At 36.6% G+C, this 21,239-nt stretch overlaps 1 protein-coding gene across 3 annotated transcripts in view; it reads right to left on the reverse strand.

Annotated features, from left to right (window-relative positions):
* Window positions 1-212: 212 nt before the first annotated feature.
* Window positions 213-21,239, reverse strand: part of LIN7A (lin-7 homolog A, crumbs cell polarity complex component) — a 141,529-nt gene continuing 120,502 nt past the window's right edge. For all 3 annotated transcript variants that reach the window (XM_055118058.1, XM_055118059.1, XM_055118060.1), the window contains 2 exons: window positions 12,189-12,407; window positions 213-5,184 (listed from right to left, as the gene is read on the reverse strand). In XM_055118058.1, the coding sequence (XP_054974033.1) occupies window positions 12,189-12,407 (219 nt within the window). In that variant the 3' untranslated portion in view covers window positions 213-5,184. The remainder of the gene's footprint in view (window positions 5,185-12,188; window positions 12,408-21,239) is intronic.

Consider the following 21,239-nt stretch of genomic DNA (forward strand, 5'->3'; position numbering starts at 1 on the left):
GTTATTCCCATTGGCACTAGTTCCTGCTTGCTTCTGGAAGTATGGGCACTGCTGTATCGAATTGTGGCTACATTAAACCAATCTCAGTTTTTTGTCTCAGTTTTTCTTTTTTATGTTGGCATCCAAATTTTCAGGCACCTTTAGTACCTAAAAACCATAGAGCCATGCTTTTAAAGAACAAAATAATTGTATAATGAAGACAGAAATTCCAGTCTGGTGTATAATACTTTTACTTCCCAGCAGCATAATAACCACTTTGGTCAGGTTGAACCACTGCACAATTTCTCAGCTCTTTCAGAAAAATAATGAAAACAATTAGAAGACATGGTCACATGCAATGGTGAGAAAATAGTACTATTGCCCAATCCTTTCCCGCAACCATGAAATATCACTGGTTCATCTCCACACTGTGTATTATAAGCCCTTACAGCAAGGGGTTTTTGTTGTTTCTTTTTGTAGCACCAGATAGACACAGTGGCTAACATTAAGTAATTCAAAAATATCATTAAAATATCTATGACATCAGACACTTTCTGGATAGGTACTTTTATTCATGTTCCTGGCTTTAAGAATGTTTTATGAGAATAAGATATAACATAAGATTGATTTCTCACAGCTTCTGACATTAATATGGTTTGTTGACTGTAATATTCACTACGGTGATTCTCTATATTACTTTATAATGCCAAAATGCTTTTATATATGGTAATTCATCTGTTTTAGTGGTATCCCCAGACCATAGATAATAGACACATGAGTTGTTGTGTTACCTTGCATGGACTCAAATCCCAGTACCATCTGTTAGCTGTGTGATATCAGATAAATTTCATGTATGAGCTTCAGTATTCTTATCTCTTAACTTCTAATTAGAGTTGTTAAGTGTACTGAATAATATAGAATATGAGAGCATGGAGTGCAATTGTACATAGTAAGAACTAAATAAAATGGCTACTTCTCTACCTCAGTAGAGTGTAAGTATAATATATGGATAAATTTAATAGCATATTTGAGTAGTATATTTAGAAAAGCATGCTCACATAAATCTGGGCAAGGAATTTCTATGATTTCCATGGGATGAGGGATTTTTATTTTTTGTATCAGATGTGAAGAGTAATGGCAGTAAACTCTAGTGCTAAAGTGTTGAGGGTCTTTTACTGTAAGCTCTGAGTGTCCTCTGCTTATCTTGTTTGCCATTGTATTTCCAAAGCTTAGCACATACTAGCAGAGCAACCAATATTTGTCAAAAAAAAAAAAAGAAGGAAATGTCTTACTAGCTGGGAATCTTAAATTCAACTTTGAGGAATCAAGTGTGAAAGGAGGAACAATGCTAAATGCAGATCTTTTTTTTTGTATGGGCATGAAAATAAACTTCTGTCATTAATATTCATGATAAATATGTCAGTGACAGAAATAAAGTTTCATTACTTTCTTAAAACAGAAGAGTCACACTTTTTAAAACAGATGATTTAGGGAGATAGCCTCTTAATACTCCAAATTTCATAAGCTGTTATATTGCTTGAGTTATTAATAATAAACATGATATGATATGTCTTAAAAAAGGACCTAACTTTTTATAAAATTTATAAAGAGCCTCATGTTTGGATTGGCCTTGACAAAAAATGTAAGAGTTCTTAAAAATTAAAAAAAATAGAAAGTTTGAATTTTAGTTATTATAAAAACTCTGACTCCCTAAATACTATTTTGCAATTAAATGTCCTCAATCTCTAGGCTTTGGATTAATTCACTTCAAATTCATATATCTAAAAGGTATTTATCAAGAGTCATTTTTGATTTTATGAAAATTTAAAAATTGCAGTATTATATAAGCTGGTGACATTTTTGAAATAATTGGAGAGCATTTTTTGGTTAATCTCTCTATTCAATCATTCATTCATTCGTTCAACAAATACTGTGTGTCTGCACTGTGCTGGGCATCATGCCAGATGCCTGGGAAACAACAGCCTACAAGGCAAGCAACTCTTTTCTTTGTGGAATTTATTTGAAGGAATAAAAGAAGGATAGGTCTACGCAGGTTTTTTTTTTGGAAATCGTGCCTTACATTACCTCCCTGAATCTTTAGAGGATTGATTTCTACTTTGTATTGTTGTCTAGTACCGGTTTTACTAATTGGCTGTGTCTGTATGCTGAACACAACTAGCGAAGCAATGAGAAATTCAGGCATTATACACACATCCACAGATACCTATAGATGTTTAGAATAACGTGGACAAATATTACAGTGTCTTGGAATCCTATTGGAACAGATGACTATAATAAAATGACATTAGATCAGTTTGATTCATCATGCTTGAGAACTGCTTTCATAAATTGGTGTAATTCATCTTAGTCAAGTCAGAAACAGCCTTGAGTTCTTTTTAAAAAGCCACCACCCCACCAACTCCATTTTGTATTGAGATTTTAGCAGTGTTTTAAAAGATACTGGCAGTTCACATAACTAGAGAATTCCCTATTGATTACATGATGAGGAAACACAAAAGTCTCTTATTCTTTCCAAAGTCAATTGTAATTTAAGCTCATTATCTATCTGAAGACTCTATTTCAAAAGTCAAAGACTAAAAATGTAAATGACCGGATGGAAAGGTTCAGGTATCCATTCTTTTACTGAATTCTGTTACTTTTATTTACTTTCAGATATAATCATAGCAGGGAAGAGTTTTTTAAAAAAGGGTTACCAACCATAAGGGGCCTTTTAAGTTTTAAGGATGATTACTTTTGATTGAAACCTGAGGAGAAAACTTAAATTTTGAAAACAAGAATTTTCTGAAGAAAATTGGTCATCTGAAATATCATTAGTATCTGACATATGACAACATGCATTCTGTCATTAGAAACTCAGGTGTAATGCATCATCCCTTAACTTTGATAAACAACTTGTTGGTCACTTATTAGCAATTAAATTATGCAAAAAAAAGTGAAGACAAAGACTTGTAATAAACAAATATAAGCTATCTTGCTCATTGGGTAGCTGCTTCTGACACATCATGACAATATTTATATTGAAGTGAAAACAATTATCAAGGAAACTAAATTCAATGAAAATATACTTTTAAGCTCCAAACACATAGAATGTATTGAAATATGTTGAAATGACTGTTTTGTTATTCCAGTGATACAATGTTTTTCCTTTGTGAAAATCAGTGGAATCACTGGAATAGCTTTGATATTTTTTTGTAAAGTGATAAGTAAAATATATGTTTCATTAATTTATTAAATTTTCTTATAAAAATGAGAAATATTTTTTTCAAGCTGAACTACTCATGTAATCTCCATTCATACCCATTAGTCATGCCGGTCCTTTTGTAAATATATTTTACATAATACTCAGGACCCTCCCACCCAAGTTTTCTCTACTGAAAAATGTTTTTAGGGATGGGTATCTCTGACCACAGCAAGTCTTTGTTGAAATTGGTGAATCTTTTCATGTCCTTACTACTTGTTTTAATCTGGGTGATAAAAACATGAAAATAAATGACAAAAATACCACTCAGTGGGGAAAAATAAAATATATTAGTTTAAAGACTGGTTTGAAATTATTTTCAAGGAGAAAATTCCTAAATTGAGTTCATAAAATTTTAATTTGAGGAACTATCTGAAATGTGAAATTTATTGTATCCTGAAGAATCAGCTTCTGCACTTGAGAAAATGGAATATACAATTATTTGCCTCAGTTTTAATGATATATCTAGAATATTTCAGATGGATATTCATTTTTATTTCAGGAACTTGTGTTTGCTTAAGTGTGTTTAAGTGCCAAACGTATTAAATTGCCAAAATAATTATTGTCTCTAGTCATTCCACGGACTAGAGTTGGGTCTACATGCCTAGTTTGGCATAACTTAAAGTAACAAATTATATGGGTAGTTCGAAAGGAAATTTTTCCAGTAAGTGAGGCTTTCTGAAAGGTATTCCTTTGTTATTTACCTACATGAATATATGTAATAAATCAGGTATGTTTTCCATTTTAGAAGGAGCAGCATCTTTCCATTTATAATATTATATGCCTGATTTTAAGAGGAACAATGCTTTTGGTTTTAAATTGCCAAAAATATCCAATTTGTATTTGGAGAAAAAATTCTAAATTTGAGTGACATATATACTTGCATATATATGAACTTATGTTATACTTTAGCTTTATAAATCCTAAACTTTAAAATATGAATTGAATTCTATGAGAGCATGTCAATGTAGGTAAAGTTTTAGATTTCCTCAGTCTAGCAATTAAAAATATAAAGCTTAACAAAAAATACCGAGAGCAGGGTTCTCTATATAAACATCATAAGATCAGGTCATGAAGCTACATCATTACCAGTATTCTCTCACCAGATTCGTAACACTTGGTAAGAAAAGACTTGGGTTTATAACAAATACACTCTGATAATATATATTTTATGGAATAAATATACATTATATTCTGTTAGAATTAATAATAAATACAAGCAATACTTAAAAAAAATACAGTACTAGAGTTCTCTAGCCTTGCTTCTAGCAAATTAAAAGTTGTGCCCAAATTTCCCCACTCTATGAATGCCTAATAAAATTCACGGAAACAGAAAATAGAAAGCTGGTTGCTTCTAGAACCTGAAGACAGTATAAATATTATATAATAACTCGCTGTTTTTAAGAGGGGAATAAGGTTGAATGTACAATTTACTGAAATTCTGACAACTCTGCAACGGGGTTGTGGAACAAAGTAGGGCGTAGGGCCAATGTGTAAGTTTAATTGGTGACACTTTGAACTGAGGCATCTTGAACTACAGTCTAATGATGGATTTGTTAATCTCCAGAAAAAAAACTATAGACTAAAATTCACTTAATTCTGGCCCTGGTGATTCATTTGAAAGTCACAGACTTTATTCTTTTTGTATGGTGTCAGTGTGTAGACTAGAAAAATGTCCCCCTTTCCACGTGAGATTTCCCCCTGCTGTGAACGGAAGGTCTGGGTGTATAAAGAACATGTGAATAGTGGGTGTCAGCCTCAGAGAAAGGTGCCGAGTTGCCTTGGTAAAGAATTTATACACCACGTCGTCACGTGTTCCCAGCTTTTTGACAGGTATAATTATCAGTGTGTCTCCTTTTTTTCTTTTACTATGTGCTGGGATTCTGAAGCCCGGTTTCAAATTTGTGACTTTCGGATGTTAGATCAAGTTTCTATTCTTGAAAGATCTGCAAGGGAAGAGAGTGAAGAAAAATCAGCGATTAGGATTCATTTGTCAATGACAATATGCTAAAAATATCAAAAGAGCATGTGCTATGGGAGAACAGCAAGGGTTATTTTAGGCATATCATTCATGCACAACCTTCCGCATTGGAAAAAAAAATGTTGGATGTTTGCAAAGGAAGTAATTATTAAATGAGGAAGAGAAAGACAGCTATTCCCCGAATGAAATAAAGAACACCAGTTTGGAAGCATTTCAAATGTAAAACACTTCTTCCTCCGAGTCTCAGATGACTATTTTTCTTCGTGAAGAAAAATAATGAACTACTTTTACATTATGATTCCGGATAATTCGTAATGTTCTTGTTGAGACACATATCAGCAAAACCTCTCTTTGATAGGCTACAAGCACCAGTGCCCACTGAAGCACGGATTAGGCCAGTCCATTTGGCATAAGGTCATCTTGACAATGAGTAGAGCAGAGCAGACCGCTGCCCACATAGTAGATGGGGCAATGGCCTCTCGTTCTCACCCTCCCACTAATCCAGCATTATGGAACCACTTCTTTTAGAGATAAAGGTGGTTTTCCATTTGATTTAGACATGAAGAGTTCATATACTATATAAACCATAGATGTTATCAAATTATTCTGGATAACAAGAAAAGGAAGGGTGCTTGTCTACTATCTACTCTGCATCAATACTTTCCTTCAGGTGCTGTGAAGACACATGTTAATGAGCTTTAGTGCATACAAAGAAGACCTGGGAGGCTTGAATGAGGCATCATGCTTTTTCACTGGTCAGATGACTAGACATTACATGAAAAGCATGATATGCCATAACATTTCACTACTGCAACACTGCCGCTATTACTATTGCTGCTGCTTCCACTACCACCACTTCTACGAGTAGTAGTTAAAATTTATTGAAGATCCACAACTTGCCACCAATTTTGTTAAGATATTTGCATAATCTTATTTAATCTCCATAACACACTGGACGATTTTTACTGAGTCTTATTATATTGAATAACTTCCTAAAGGTCACCTAGTTACCAAGTGACAGATTTAGAGACTGAGCTTTTGACAAGTTAATTTGTCATGTATTTGCAGATACCAAATGAGTATGATTTAGAGTAGGTATATCTTAGTAGGCATCTAAGAATATGCCCAAGCTGAATGAACACTGAGCAGCCAAAAGGTGCTCGTATTTCATTGAAATACTCATTTTGGAAGTATCACCTGTACCTCATTTTCTCATTAATAAAAATTTTCTCATTTTCCCTCAATATCATGATTTAATACACAAAAAATTATAATTCTTTTATTTTTACATAAAAATCTCTTTTTATACTGGTATAAATTTTGTTAAATAACATTGAAAGTTTTAAATGAGCTCCTGAGGTAAACAGAATAACAGTATACTCAAAATATCTCTACTTCTAAACTGTAGGGACTGTGAAAATGTTTTATTTTAGGGTAAAAGTTGCAGAAAGAGCAAAACTTGCTATAAGGTTGTACTTTAGATAGTCTCCTGAATTACCTCAATAATGTAAATAAAAATAGAAGAGGAAAAGAGAAGAGTCAGGGTAGGGATGTGATGATGGGAACTCAGGGAAGATTTGAAGATGGACAGAGGAACCCAAAGAAAACCCAAGGGAAGGAGTATGGGTATTCTTGAGAACTTAAAAAAAGAGAAGAAGACACATTTTTCCATAGCTCAGTAAGACTGTAGTAGATTTCAGCCCTATAGAATTATCATAAAATAGACTTGTGTTCTTTTAAGTTACTAAATTTGGTGCAAGTTTAAGGATAGCAATAATAAACCAAATAGCTATACGCTGAAGTGCTCTGAAGTATGAAATATAGTTTTGAAGGTTAGGGTGACTACTGGTGAGGGTGAATTTTGTAGCTCCAATTTTAAGCAGTATGACAATAAGTATCTTGAAAGCTCATGAAATGTGTCAGTGAGGACTGACCAGGGAATGCAAGGGCATTCCTTGGAGAGAGAACAGCAGCAAAGTGGCTAATAGAAAAAAGCTTTAACTTCATGTTTCTGGGTTTGATCTTGGGTTATGAAATGTGATAATTTAAAAAAAATTCTATATGTTGGTTTCATTCTTTAAAATATTTAAAACAGTAATATTAAAGCTCATAGTTACGATGAAAAATTGAAATATAAATTTGAAGCATTAAGATGAGTTCTTAGTATATCTAAATAGTTTAATAAATATTATCTAGCTTAGTATTATGGTTCTTTTTATGGTCCATTTTTCTGCTCAATGACTAGCATCCAATTTAATCAAAATCATCTTCTGGGACCTGGTCTTCGCAGTGACTAGGCTGGCAGCACAGTCAGTGGTTGCCTTGATCAGATAATAAGAACTTGGACAGCAGAACTGACAGTTGGGAGGAAGAGAACAGTTAGAGGCAAAAATAAGGAAATAGAGGCCTGAAGTGAACTAAGGAAAAACAAGTTAGCAATGCCACTGGCAAATGCCAGCAACTTTATACATCTGTTAAGATCAAGCCGTGTTTCAAAGGTAATGAATTCTCCACTGAGACTCAGCAGTAGAAAGTCATAGAACATGGATTTGGCCTTGACTTTCTCAGAATCTTGGTACTCCAAGAAAGATTCCTCTTACTGCTTGTACTCTTTAGATATATATGTGAAATATGGATATAAATAAATCAATCTTACAAAAGAGGTGCCTTTACTAACTGTAGCTCCAGAGATCTCTGAAAGTTACTAGGGGGGACCCAGTAGTCCCTAGCACCTTGGGGTCTGAGCAGCATCGCATCCTCGGGCATTCACTGATCCACAGGCAGGTTAGCTGAGTCATCGAAAGGGGGTACCAGGCCTTCTGACACCACTTGGTAGACCTCATCTTGCACAAATGTAATACTCCACTTCACAAAGTGGGTGTATGATAAAATCTCCACTCATAGCCTCTATGTAGATGTTTACAATAGCACTGTGTGATGGATCTATATTTCTGAAATAGAATTTATTTTTCCTGATTATCAAACAAGGATATCAATGGAAGAAACAATTGAGTTTTATTTTAGGAGAATTTAAAGTTAAAAAATGGCATAGGAGACATTCTCTATACAGTGTTGCATGCAATTTATTTTCCACTTAGATTCACCATTTAATATTGCTAGTTTCTTTGTAGTCTATCAACTAAAAAAAATTCTTATTTTGAAAATATACATCATATTTTTTATAATAAACAATAAGATATTTGGTACATATTTGGCTCTATCCACTCTTTGTTGACTTGTTAGACCTTAAAAAACCCATCTTATGGACGTTTAAATGGGTATGAACTTGGTGGTTCGGGAAAAAAAAATGTGTTTTGAATTTGAGACAGCGGAACGCTTGGGCCGTCTCGGGCTGGGGCCGGTACCAGCTCCAGCTCGAGCTCTGCCGAGATTCGAACTGGGTGGCCATGCGTTTACACGGCCGCTTTGCTGCTGAACGACCAAGATCCAGAGCCAGCTAGATTACTTCTGAACCCAGCAAGTGCTCGAAGCCATGTCCCCAGAATGTGAACTAAGCTTTTGCTTTATGCTGCCCCAGGAAGGGAAATGATGAAATTTCCCACTTGGATCTCCATGTACTTGATTACTAAAGCACAGAAATCCTAAACTGCGAGACCGATACAGCGGCCTCGAAACCTTGTACCTCTTCATTCTCATTAGTGGAGAACTGATTGTCGCGTTTTTCCTTGTCAATAGGACCGTGTTTTGGGGGGGTAGACTCCAGGAAGAATGGTGGGTTCTGTGTTGAGACCCCAACAACAATAGTGAGTTTTGGGTTGAAATATGGAATGTAATAAAGGTAAAGAGAAAATGAAGTGAATTTTATCAGTTATGTAGGTGGGGTTGGGGGTGGGGGGGTAGGAGGTGTACTGGTTTTTTGTTTGTTTGTTTGTTTTGGTGGTGGAATATGGGCACTGGTGTAGGGATGGGTGTTTGAACATTGTATAACTGAGACATAAGCCTGAGAACTTTGTAACTTTCCACATGGTGATTCAATAAAATAAATTAAAAAAAATCAGATATCTGTTGAAAATAAAAAGTCAAATTCCTTTCAAATCTCATAACAACAGCAACGGCAGTATGAATTAGAAAGCGTAACAAAACCTATTTAATCCTTTAAAATCGAATTAAAAGTTGAATGCAAGATAATTTAGGTCTCTTTGACTGAATTCACTATAAGATCCATGAATGACATGACTAGACTCTATTTATATTTGAAATAATCACTAAGATTCCATCTCTGTGGGCCACACCAGTGTGAATTACACATACTCTATTGAGTCAGGCACAAAAATATATGATGTTCAATAAATAGAATGTTATCATAACCTGTGCAAAAAATACTGCTTTTAGTTAAAATCTTAGAACTTGATTATGGAACAAAACAAAAATTTTAAGGTGATTTAATAAGGAAGGAACAGAGAAATGGAAGTGAGTATATGGCCTAGCAAATATTAATTACCAGGATGTAAATTTCTAGATTTGATTGACTAAGCTTTATAGTAGAAGCTTTTAATAAGAGTCAATAAGTCTGAATCATAGCATATAGCTTTCAAAGTACTTCAGAGCAACTTCCTATGGACTAATGTGGTAAATCAATTAGGAGAGTTGCTACTAGTCTCAAACATTGAGGATGGGAAAAAAATAGAGTGGAAAGCACATCACCGTTTACTTTAAAGGAGAATGGATTATTATTTTTAACAAAAAGTCTTTTAAAAGGATTGTGAAGAGGATTGTGAAAGTACAGATGTGAAGTCCATTTGGAATGGATAAGGAAAGAGCATATGAGTGAAATTGGTTTGTCTACATCCATTCTTCTCACTACATTTCAAATATATCATTCTAGCACAAGTCATATTTTTCCTTAACATCTATGAGCCTCAGAATTGGTCTGTTTACACACTTACTCTACAAGCTTCTATTCATCCCAGAGAATTCAGAATAGGCTTTTTTAGAAAAATCATAAATTAGATCATGTTACTCCCTTGCTTAAAAAAAATCTTATTGTTGAGGTGGGTATACTGTTGATGGAGGCAGTGTGGGAATTATGTGCATAAGAAACCATCATTAACTGTACTGTAAAACATTAAGCCTTAATTAAAATTTTTTAATTTTAATATTGAAAGATTTAAAGAACATAGCTTAAACAATACCAACAACAAAAAAATCCCATTGTTTCTAAGTTGTCTTTTAGTGGTTCACAGAAGCATCATCCTACCTCCATCTATTTCACTCTTCTCCCTAAGTACACAGATTCTCTCTTTTCTTCAAATGACACATAACTCATGCCTGCCTTAGAGCTAGTGAATCATCAGTTTTCTCCTTTTATGCTCATTTTGTGTTCTTGACATCCAGTCTCAGCTTAAATATTAGTTCCCTTGAGAGTCCTTCTCTGATTGCCTAATCTTAGTTTTTCTCCTAGTCAGTCTCCATCAAAACAACTTATCTTAATTCTGCAAAGCCCTGCTCGGAATGTAAGCACTATGAGAGGACTTTGCTCTGCTTATGCTGTTTCTACTGCCCACTGAACAGCCTCTGGCCCAGGCAGTGTCAAACTTTTGCTCAACAAACCTAGCTCTTAGAATAGAAAACATTTTTTGATAAAGAAAAAGCTATGCTATATATAAATAACAAAACCCATATATATATATAAAACAAAACCACATATATAACAAAACTGGTAAACTATAAAGAAGGAAATATATTGTTCAATTCTTAGGACCATCCAAGGTTGTTTAACCCCAAATTCTTTACTTATACAAGCAGTTCTTTCGAGGAATATATTTCTCTCTCTCTCTTTCTCTCTCTCTCCCTCCCTCTCTCCCTCTCCACCTCCTCTCTCTTTTCTCTCTCTCCTTTCATCTATTTCATCTTTCTTCTCTTCTCTCCCTCTTCTCTTTATCTCTCTCCTCCCTGCTCCTCTCTTTGATCTTCTCTCTTTTCTCTCTCTCCCTCCTCTCTCCTCTCTCTCTCTCTCTCTCTCTCTCTTGAAAGTCTCAAGTTCTATCCAGTGTTGTTCATGGTGTAAATAGTAATCTGATATTGAATGACTTCAAAACATTTCCCATTATTTTCCTCAAGAACATTTGAATGTAATTTAAAATACATGTTTCAGACATTTAAGATATTAAAAGATACAAACATTTTCTTCCAAAGGATGGCGAAGAAAATTTATAATTCAAGACTATCTGATGTTGATAAGCAAAATATCTGAAACGGTAATGAGGTAAATCAAAAGAGAGAGATATTTTCAAGCTACTTACTTGAATGTTTTTATGAAGATTGAGGATAATATATGACTAGCACAGAGCAAATGCTGCTGATGGTGACTATATTATTATTCTCTCATATCTTCTTAACAATACATTAAGTAGAAGTGACTCTAGTAATTCTAAGTCATAAAGTACGCTTCAAAAAAGGGAGGTGCTCACAATAGTTTGAGTGTCCAAAGAAAATTTCAAACTTCCCAGAGGTTTGACACTGTCAGTTCTCTGCATCATTCTTCACCCAGGAGCACTTCTGCAGCAGATCCTATTCTAAACAGGAGGTTTCCAAGAATCTTAGGAGCAGCACTCAACAGTCTAGCTCCTCTAGCTTGTGCAAAGACAAGTGGGCAAAGCAGGGAATGGAGGATGAATGTCACACGGGTCAGGAGCTACATGGTCACCAGCTATGTGGTTGGGGATCTAGGTTTGGACAGAGAGTTTTCTTTATATTTAACATTTCTATTTAGGTGAAAGTAGCATGTACCTGAGTCCTATAAGGCATATTCTTTCCAGAATATCTCACAGTTGTAGGAAATGTGAGTGACTCTCACAGAAAATAAGCAACTGCACTGTTCACAAACATTTTGGGATGATTGAGCGTGTTAATTTTTTACAAATTACAGAATTTAATGATGTTGCTCTAGACACCGATTAGGAATTCTTTCTCTCTATATCTGTACATGTATTTAGTGGCACTTCTCACCTATGACATGTGGTTTTGCTGTGTCTGTTGTTGCTGCTGCTGTTGCTGCTGCTGAATTAACAGTTGCTGCTGCTGCCGACGCCGGGCTGTCCGGAGCTTTTCAAAGCGAGCCTCCATTTCTTCCAGGACTTTTGGGGTGTATCGTACAACCAGCTTGACGCTGTCCTTAGCAGCCTTGAGCAGCTCCACAGCTTTTTCATGGTGCTCCCCTTCCACACTCTGCAAAGACAGAATTTCCATGTACTTTCCTCTGGGAAATACATATGAAATGGTATCATACTCAGATTCCCAGAGTTTGCGGTTTCAGGACTGTAGGTAAATTAGGATTTATAGGTGTTATCTTCACTGCTTGTTCTGTTGTAGTTGACCCATCAATGGTTTAGACTACGCGAAGGCACAGAGCGGACGGAAGGGAGGCTTAAGTTAGGAAGGTAAGCATCAATAAGAACCCCAAAGATGACAATATCATTTGGAATTGGACTCCTAAATTTTACCAACAAAGTAAATTTGCTAGTTAAGGAAAATTGGGGGTAGGGGTGGGAGTGGGATAGATGTATTTTTCTTTATTACCTGATTTTTTTTAATGAGGGGGCCATACTGATAGTGAAGCAATTAAAGCAATCACCCTATATGCAAGCCAACCCCCTTTCAATCCTGGGCACTGCATATAATTCCCAAGAGTGGTTCCTGAGAAACAAGCAAGGAGTAAGCCTGAATACCATGGGGAGTGGCCCCAACCATACTTCTCCCCAAAAAGACTCTACAATTCCTGGAAGGAGAAGATAGCTTAAAGACTGGAGTGCATACTTTGCATGTTGGAGCCCCAAGTTCAATCCCCAGCAATAATTGGGCTCCCAGGCACTGCTTGCAGCAACCCTAAAGAACAGAGCTAGGAGTACTCCCCCCAAAAAGAAAACACAAACAGAAAAGAGTCAAAAATGACTAAAGAGGTGTGAGTGATATACTACAAACAAAACAGAATCCACAAGCAAATTTATCATATACAAAACTTTTTACATAAGTGAAATTTCGGTTAAAAGGATTATTTTTAAAAATTCATTCATTTTTAATTTTATTATTTTTGTTTTGAGTCACCATGAGATATAGTTACAAAGATGATCATGATTGGGTTTCAGTCATACAGTGTTTCAACAACCATCCCTCCACCAACGTACATTTCCCACCACCAATGTCTCCAGTTTCCTTCCTCCTAACCTCCCTCCTGCCTGTCTCTATGGCAGGCATTTTCCTATAATATTTTATAGGTTTGTTGGATATTTGATTTTATTCATAGGTACTTTGAGATTTCTAATTAAAAAAAGAAAATATCTCATTTTTAATTAAAAATAATATGCATTATGATGAGGTATTTTGATAAGAATATAAATATAACAGGACTCACATACTATTGGTTTAACAAATCTGGTATAAATTTTCTGATGGCCAGTTCTCATCCACTAAGAAAACCCTTTATAATGAAACATTTTACTTTCAGAGAAATTTATTAAAGATGCGTTCAGATATGCATACATACTGAGCAGACAACTATGACAAAATAGGGAGCAAAAAAAATGTAGCAACTCTTGCTTTTGAGTTCCAAATGAATGACTGAGCAACAGAGCCTAGTCAACAGTTGACCATAAGATAGCAAAGTGACTATATGTTCATCACAGCACTGTTTACAATAGCCAGAATCTGGAAAAAACCCGAGTGCCCTAGAACAGATGACTGGTTGAAGAAACTTTGATACATCTACACAATGGAATACTATACAGCTGTTAGAAAAAATGAAATCATGAACTTTGCATATAAATGGATCAACATGGAAAGTATCATGCTAAGTGAAATGAGTCAGAAAGAGAGAGACAGACATAGAGAGATTGCACTCATCTGTGGAATATAAAATAACAGAGTAGGAGACTAACACCAAAGAGTAGTAGAAGTACCAGGAGGTTAGCTCCATGGCTTGGAAGCTGGCCTCACATACTGGGGGAAAAGGCAGCTCAGATAGAGAAGGGAACACCAAGTAAAATGTGGTTGGAGACCATGCACGGGATGGGAGATGTGTTCTGAAAGTAGACTAGAGACTGAACACAATACCCCTATTGCAAACCACAACACCCAATTGGAGAGAGAGAACAAAAGGGAGTACCCTGCCACAGAGGCAGGGTGGGATGGGGGGAGATGGGATTGAGGGTGGGAGGGAATGGTCACTGATGGAAGGATGGGTTCTCGAACACTGTATGAGGGAAACACAAGCACGAAAATGTGTAAATCTGTAACTATACCCTCACGGTGATTCATTAATTAAAAAATAAGTAAATTAAAAAAATAGATAGCAAAGTGGCTTCTTTTCCAACCTTATAAAGTGCATCAGAGTTGAGAGATGCAAAATCTAGTTGTAAATAAAGCATCATGAGAATCTGAGATGAGTTGACATTGTCCAGCATTCTGTTCCTGCCCAGTGGAGTCCCTGAGCAGTACACATATATATCTATTTATTTTGTAGGACAGAAGGCATTAGATATGAGGTCTTTTTTTCTTAACTTTCTCTCTGGGTAAGATTAGAGGAGAAACCTGTGTGTTACCATAATAGTGTCTGAGCAAGAATAATAGACCAGAACTCTGAAGACTGGTGTCAAAGGGACAGAGGAGGTTATCTTGATAAACGGTGGAGATCTACCTTTTTATAATTTAAGAACAGAGACTCAGATGGATACTAAAGTGAGTTATCTCCAAATAAAGCCATATTCCAAACACACTTCAATCATATCTTGCAAAATGACGACTTTCATCCAAATTTGGAGACTTGAGAAGCTGTGTTCCATGTGATTGATTGCTTTCTCAGAGCTGATGTGGACTGAGAAATAGAAAATGCTTTCAATTTAGCAATGTGGAAGATAAGAGGGAAGTTTCTGTCATTAGTCCTAGTAATAGGCAAATACTAAGGGTTTAAGAAATGACTGGTGATCCCTCAAGACAATGTATATAACGATTGCTGGGTCAGGTTTTGGTTAAACAGACAGCAAGCGGTTTTATAAAAGCTAGTGGACTGAGGGACTTGATATCTGTGTCTAAGGACTGTGAAAATATGTTTATGAATTGATTAATTCATTCTTTTAATTATGCACTCAATCATTGACTTGATCACTTCACAGGTCTGCAGGTTATTTTACTAAGCATTTTCAACTAGTTATATTCTATTTAGTTATTTGGAAAACTACAAAAGTCAAGGGAAAACCCTGACAACTTTGTACAACTAAATCCCTGTTTTTAGTGTGCTTGCCATTTCTTCATAATTTCTGCTGAGAATTATTGATGTATAGAATTGTCCTTGAAAAGAAAAGCATGGTGATGTGGTTGTCTATATTCTCTTTCAATTTCTATTATAATTTTAAAACATGTGTCTATAAGTTTTAGAGAAAACAGTTCACCCTTTTTCTAGGTCAGATGATTAGTTCCAGACTTTTTTTTCCTTTTGTTTAATATGGTTGAAAATTCTTGAACAGATCATTAGAGGCCCACTATACTTGTAACAGTACTAAGCCTGAGATTTTAATTGCCATTGGAGAGCTGTCATCCAAATACATAGCATTATCATCAAGTTTACACCACAGGGAAGAAGAGCCAAGAGAAATCCTAGCCCAGGACAACTGTCAGGTTTACACCTTCTTCCCTTGTTCAGTCTCTTCCATATAATTAGTAATCTATTGCAGGGGGGAAGTAGTTTTTGAACCTAGAATTTTTTCTTTGGTACTCTGGTTTAGGGATTTCTGCATTTGATCATGGCTTACCATCTCTTTTGGGTTAAACAGAATTAAGGTATCTCTCTCTTCCCTTTTGACTTTCCTACCAGAACATAGAACTCTTATTTGGGACCAGGGTAGAAAATCATGCTGTCTGATTTATTTTACTAAAAATGTTTTGTTAAAATAATGCTCACCATCTCAATAAACAGTAATAGAAACTTAAGGGGCTGGAGTGATAGCACAGCGGTAGGTCATTTGCCTTACATGCGGCTGACCCAGGTTCAATTCCTCCGTCCCTCTTGGAGAACCTGCACCGCTGAGCCTGGCAAGCTACCTGTGGCATATCTGATATGCCAAAAACAGTAACAAGTCTCACAATAGAGAGGTTACTGGTGCCCGCTCGAGCAAATCCATGAACAATGGGAGGACAGTGCTACAGTGCTACAGAGACCTAAAAGAGAACTCTTAAAGAGACTGGAAGAAATACAGGTATGCTTAGAATATGTATTATTTCAAATAGATACTCTTCGACTGTTTTTAATTGATTTCAGAAGAAAATAACTTTAACTCTCATCTTAAGGATGGCTGTGAAGGACTTATTTTTATATATCCTGGTTTTGATTGTGTGTGTGTGTGTGCGCGCACACACACACACATAAGAGGAGGTGGGAGTGGCAGGGAGGTCTGAGCTAAACCAAGCAGTGTTCAGGGGCTATACCTGACACTATTTTTAGGAGTGATCCTCAGCAGTAAATGGAGGGACCGCATGCAATGCTAAGGATTGATTTTGGGTCAATCTCATGCAAGCCTTAATTAGCCCCTGTACTATCTCTCTGGTCTAACTTTGCTAACCCAATAAATACGTTCAAATGCATTCACTTTTTCTAGCCTATTATCTTAGAAGAGTTTTAGTCCAGTAGTATAACTTTTTATTAAGAACAAGGAAGTTTTGCCTTTGCAGCCCCGCGCGAGATCGAGAGATAGCCAATGGGCGGGACTCCCGGATCCGCCCTGTTCCGGCCAACATTTAAGCAGAGAGCCATGTGGGGACGCTCCTTTGCGGCCCCGAGCGAGATCGACCCCGGAGGCAACTGAACCACTTTGGACACGAGCGGCGCCCCCAAAATGCCTCCAAACTGTGTGCTGGGAACTTCTGGCCCAGGCGCTGCCAGCGAGCAATGCAATTACCAAAAGAATTTTCCTTGGACTTCATATAGAAATCCAAAACCGCGCGGCTGCTATCACAGCCGCTCGACCTAATATCTCTTGATTGTCAGCAACGTGTAAATGTTCCTTTTTGGCAGGGCTTAACGTGGGGGGAAACTCCAAACAATAGTACTAAGTTTTTTGTTAAAGGGTAAAAGATTGTAGCGATAGAATTTTAGGCAGAATTTTCCCTGGACTTTAACGGGTCGGACTTTGGTGGGAAATCCTAACAAGAATAGTAAATCTTTTGCTGAAATATTGAAGGCCACCAAAGTGGTAGCCATCTCTATAGACTGAACTAAGCCATATCCCCACGCCGGCTGAGAAGAAATATCCTTCTTTCTCGGGAAAAAACACGGCGTGGCGTTAACCATAGTATGATGTCCATTAAGCTGACACGGACCTGGTGGCGTGGGAATGGGATACAAGGGAATAAATTATTATGTACTTGGAACAGCGGGACGCTGGTGGAATCTTGAGCCGGGGCCGATACCAGCGTATTACTTTTGGTTCCAGAAACTGCTTGCAGACATTATACCAGACTATCAACTAAGCTAGAGCCCCACGCCGGCTGATGACGAGAAATAACCATCTCTTTTGGTTTGTTTTCCCTTTGTCAGGCAGCGTGGTGATTACTAAACAGGCGTGATCTCGGTGGCGCAGGACGAGGGGGGGAAAAAATAGAAAAGTTATGTAACAAACAGCGGGACTTAATATCTCTACATTCTCAGCAATGGAGAGCCATCAAATGCTTCCTTGACAGTGGGACTGTCTTCTCTTTTTTGGGGGGAAACCCTAGCAACAATAGTGAATTATGTGTTGAAACATGGACTGTAACCAAGATAAAGCATAAACGAAGTGAAACTTATCACTTACAAGGGCGGGGACTGGGGGGGTGGGAGGGGGCGGGAGGTATAATGGGGTGGTTGGTGATGGAATATGGGCACGGGTGAAGGGAAGGGTGTTTGAGTACTGTATAACTGACATAATCATGAGAACTTTGTAACCCTCCACATGGTGATTCAATAAAATTTAAATTAAAAAAAAAAGAACAAGGAAGTTTTGTATTCTCTCCACATTTTTTTTATTAAAAAATATCAAAATCAGAATACAGACCACCTTCTCACAGAAAGCTGGTTTCATGTACAATAGTCTAGCTGCTCAGTTAGGGTACACACAGTGATGTGCAAAAATGTGTCCTGAAAGCTTATCAATGAGTCTTCCTTGATGCTTAGAAAATTTCTCACTCATAAGGAATAAGTACCTCTCATTAAGTTAAACACTTAAGTTTTTGAAAATGGTAGATTAATTCTAAAGAACTAAGATTTTTTATTTATTTATTTTTTTGAGGAGGGCATAACTAGTTTTAGGCTCAGGTGCCCTGGTGATTCTCGGTCGAACATTATGTGGTGGCAGGTGTTTTGAAAAACACTTTTTTCTTCCATTATTTGGTTAGCAATACTGTTAATAATGGTTTTTCACATGCATAATTTCAACACCACACACATTGCTAGTGTATTAGCGTCCCTTTCCCAAGGACCCCAATATCCATCCCTCTCCACTTGCCTCCATACCAATATGGTATCAATATGCTTTTCTTTCTTACAGCTGCATAGTATTCCATTGAGCATATGTGCCACAGCTACTTGATGCATTCATCTGTAGTTGGGCATTTGTGTAGTTTATCTTGGCGCTGTACTCTTGTGTTCCCCTGTCTCCACTATTATATTTCTGTAATGGCAGGATTTAAACCACAGTCATGGCCACGACTCACAGAAAGTAAATTCTTTAACTTTTGTACTATCTGACCCATTCTTCTTTAAAAAAATCAAAATTATACTAGAAAGACTTCTTCCTTTTTAAAATTATTTTCATATTAACTCAGTTTGTGTTGTCATTGAAAATTAGACTATAAGACTAACGCCCAAGAATAGTAGAAATAAGTACCAGGAGGTTGTCTCCATGGCTTGGAGGCTGGTCTCTCATTCTGGGTAACTCAGGGAAGGGACCACCAAGTAAAATGTGGTTGGAGGTCATGTGGGGGAAGGGTGATGCGGGCCGAATACAGACTAGAGACTGAGCACAGTGGCCACTCAACACCTTTATTGCAAACCACAACACCTAATCAGAGAGAGAGAACAAAAGGGAATTCCCTGCCATAGTGGCAGGGTGGGGTGGGGGGAGACGGGACTGGGGAGGGGGGGAGGGATGTTGGGTTTACTGGTGGTGGAGAATGGGCACTGGTGAAGGGATGGGTTATCGAACTTTGTATGGGGGAAACATGAGCACAAAGATGTATGGATCTGTAACTGTACCCTCACGATGACTCTCTAATTAAAAATAAACTAATAAAAAAAATAAAAAATAAAAAAAAAAACAAAAAAAAAGAAAATTAGCAGCAACAACTTTCCACATAGGGTAAGAATATCTCCCTTTTATGACTTTGGAATCTAAGAAGACTTAGTCTCTTTGGCGATGCTCAAGGAACCATATAAGAAACTGGGCATAGAACCTGGGTTGGCCACATGCAAGGCCAGCACACTACTCACTGTACTAACTCTTCAGCCATAGAAGACTTCCAGTTTTAAAATGATGTCGTCTCTTCCATGTAAAACCTGAAGATTTATATGTTTAGATTTCTTTGCCTTATTTAAGGAACTTCATTGTACTTATAATTTGAGGATGTTACTGGCATAAATTAGCCAGGCTTTTCACCAGGCACCATTCAACTTCTATCTTGTTAAGAGGTGAAGAATGATGAGGATATAGACATGGGGGTATCCTAGGTATTCAAGAAATATTTACAACAAAGAGAAGTGTGATTCTAAGAGAGAAAAGCCTCAATTAAGAAATATTACCTGTCTTGCAGTTGTGCTGACTTGGCCACAAACATTCAAGGAAACAAATTAGAATTCACAAGGCAGAATAAACATCACTATCCTGCAAATTTTCTCTTTCTCTTGCTAAATCATTTATAAACACATGTGGAAATCAATATGGCAAGGAGTGTTCAAATAGTTTCATGACCATTCCCAAATATATAAGTGTAAGCTAATAAAATATTAAACTGGTATAAAAATCACAAGAACTACTCTTATATAATGTTAATATACAAAGGAATATTTTTTCATTCAGGAAACTGGGGGGAAATCACTCAGCAAATCACCAGATGCATACTTGTTTCATCAGCATTCTCTTATGAAACTTTAAAGTTAGTTCATTTGATGAAAGTTTAGCAAATCAATGGCTGGTAAATGAAGCATCTTTTTAAATGGTGCATTTTGAGCTTTCAATCGTTTTCTATTTCCACTCAGGTTCCGCTATCAAAATGGCAGCATGCTCAAGTTTCTAGTTAAGGATCTTTGCTGGTGAAAGAGAACTTCAGAGTGTACTGTTTTCACAAATTGACTTATGGCATGTTCTTTTTCTCTCCCGTGCAACAGAAAAACTAGTTGCTAAATTTTGACCCTTGTGAGACCTCAGAAGGGAACTCAATCTGAAATGGAATCTTGTTATTTCTGCACAATAGTTGCCAAATTGCCCATGCCCAAGTTCTTATTCAGGGTTAATCCTTTCTCCATAAGGATTATGAAGACATCATTCTGATGCAGTTTGTCACTAGATATGTGGTTTAGACAGTTTATTTGATAATCAAGTTTTGGCTATACCTTTCAGTTTTTCTAAGTATATGAAGAAGTAGGTCTAGCCTAGGTTCTAATTGATATCATTTATTTCTTTGTAAAAATGTCAAAAAAGATGTTATCAGGGAGCAAATGATATATACCAAAGTACTGGGTGATGATAATTTAGTGCAAGTATATAGCGCAGAAACTCAGGCCATGTACCTAAAAAGGCCCTTAGAGTGATTTTATACTTTCCAGCATCTTAAAAGATTAGAAAACAAAGACCGAAAGTGTTTGAAAACTGATCTACTCAATATAGTAGTTGCAAAATTGGGTCAGATTTCATTATTCTTGGTTAGCAGTTTTCTTTTACCAACCTCATTCTGCTTTCCCAGATAATGAATATAAACAATTGCAAGTGGGTGTTCGTATGATGTAAAAAAAAATGTAGGAACACTGACAAGCATGAGATG

Source organism: Sorex araneus, chromosome 10 (assembly GCF_027595985.1).
Source record: "Sorex araneus isolate mSorAra2 chromosome 10, mSorAra2.pri, whole genome shotgun sequence".
NCBI lineage: Eukaryota > Metazoa > Chordata > Mammalia > Eulipotyphla > Soricidae > Sorex > Sorex araneus.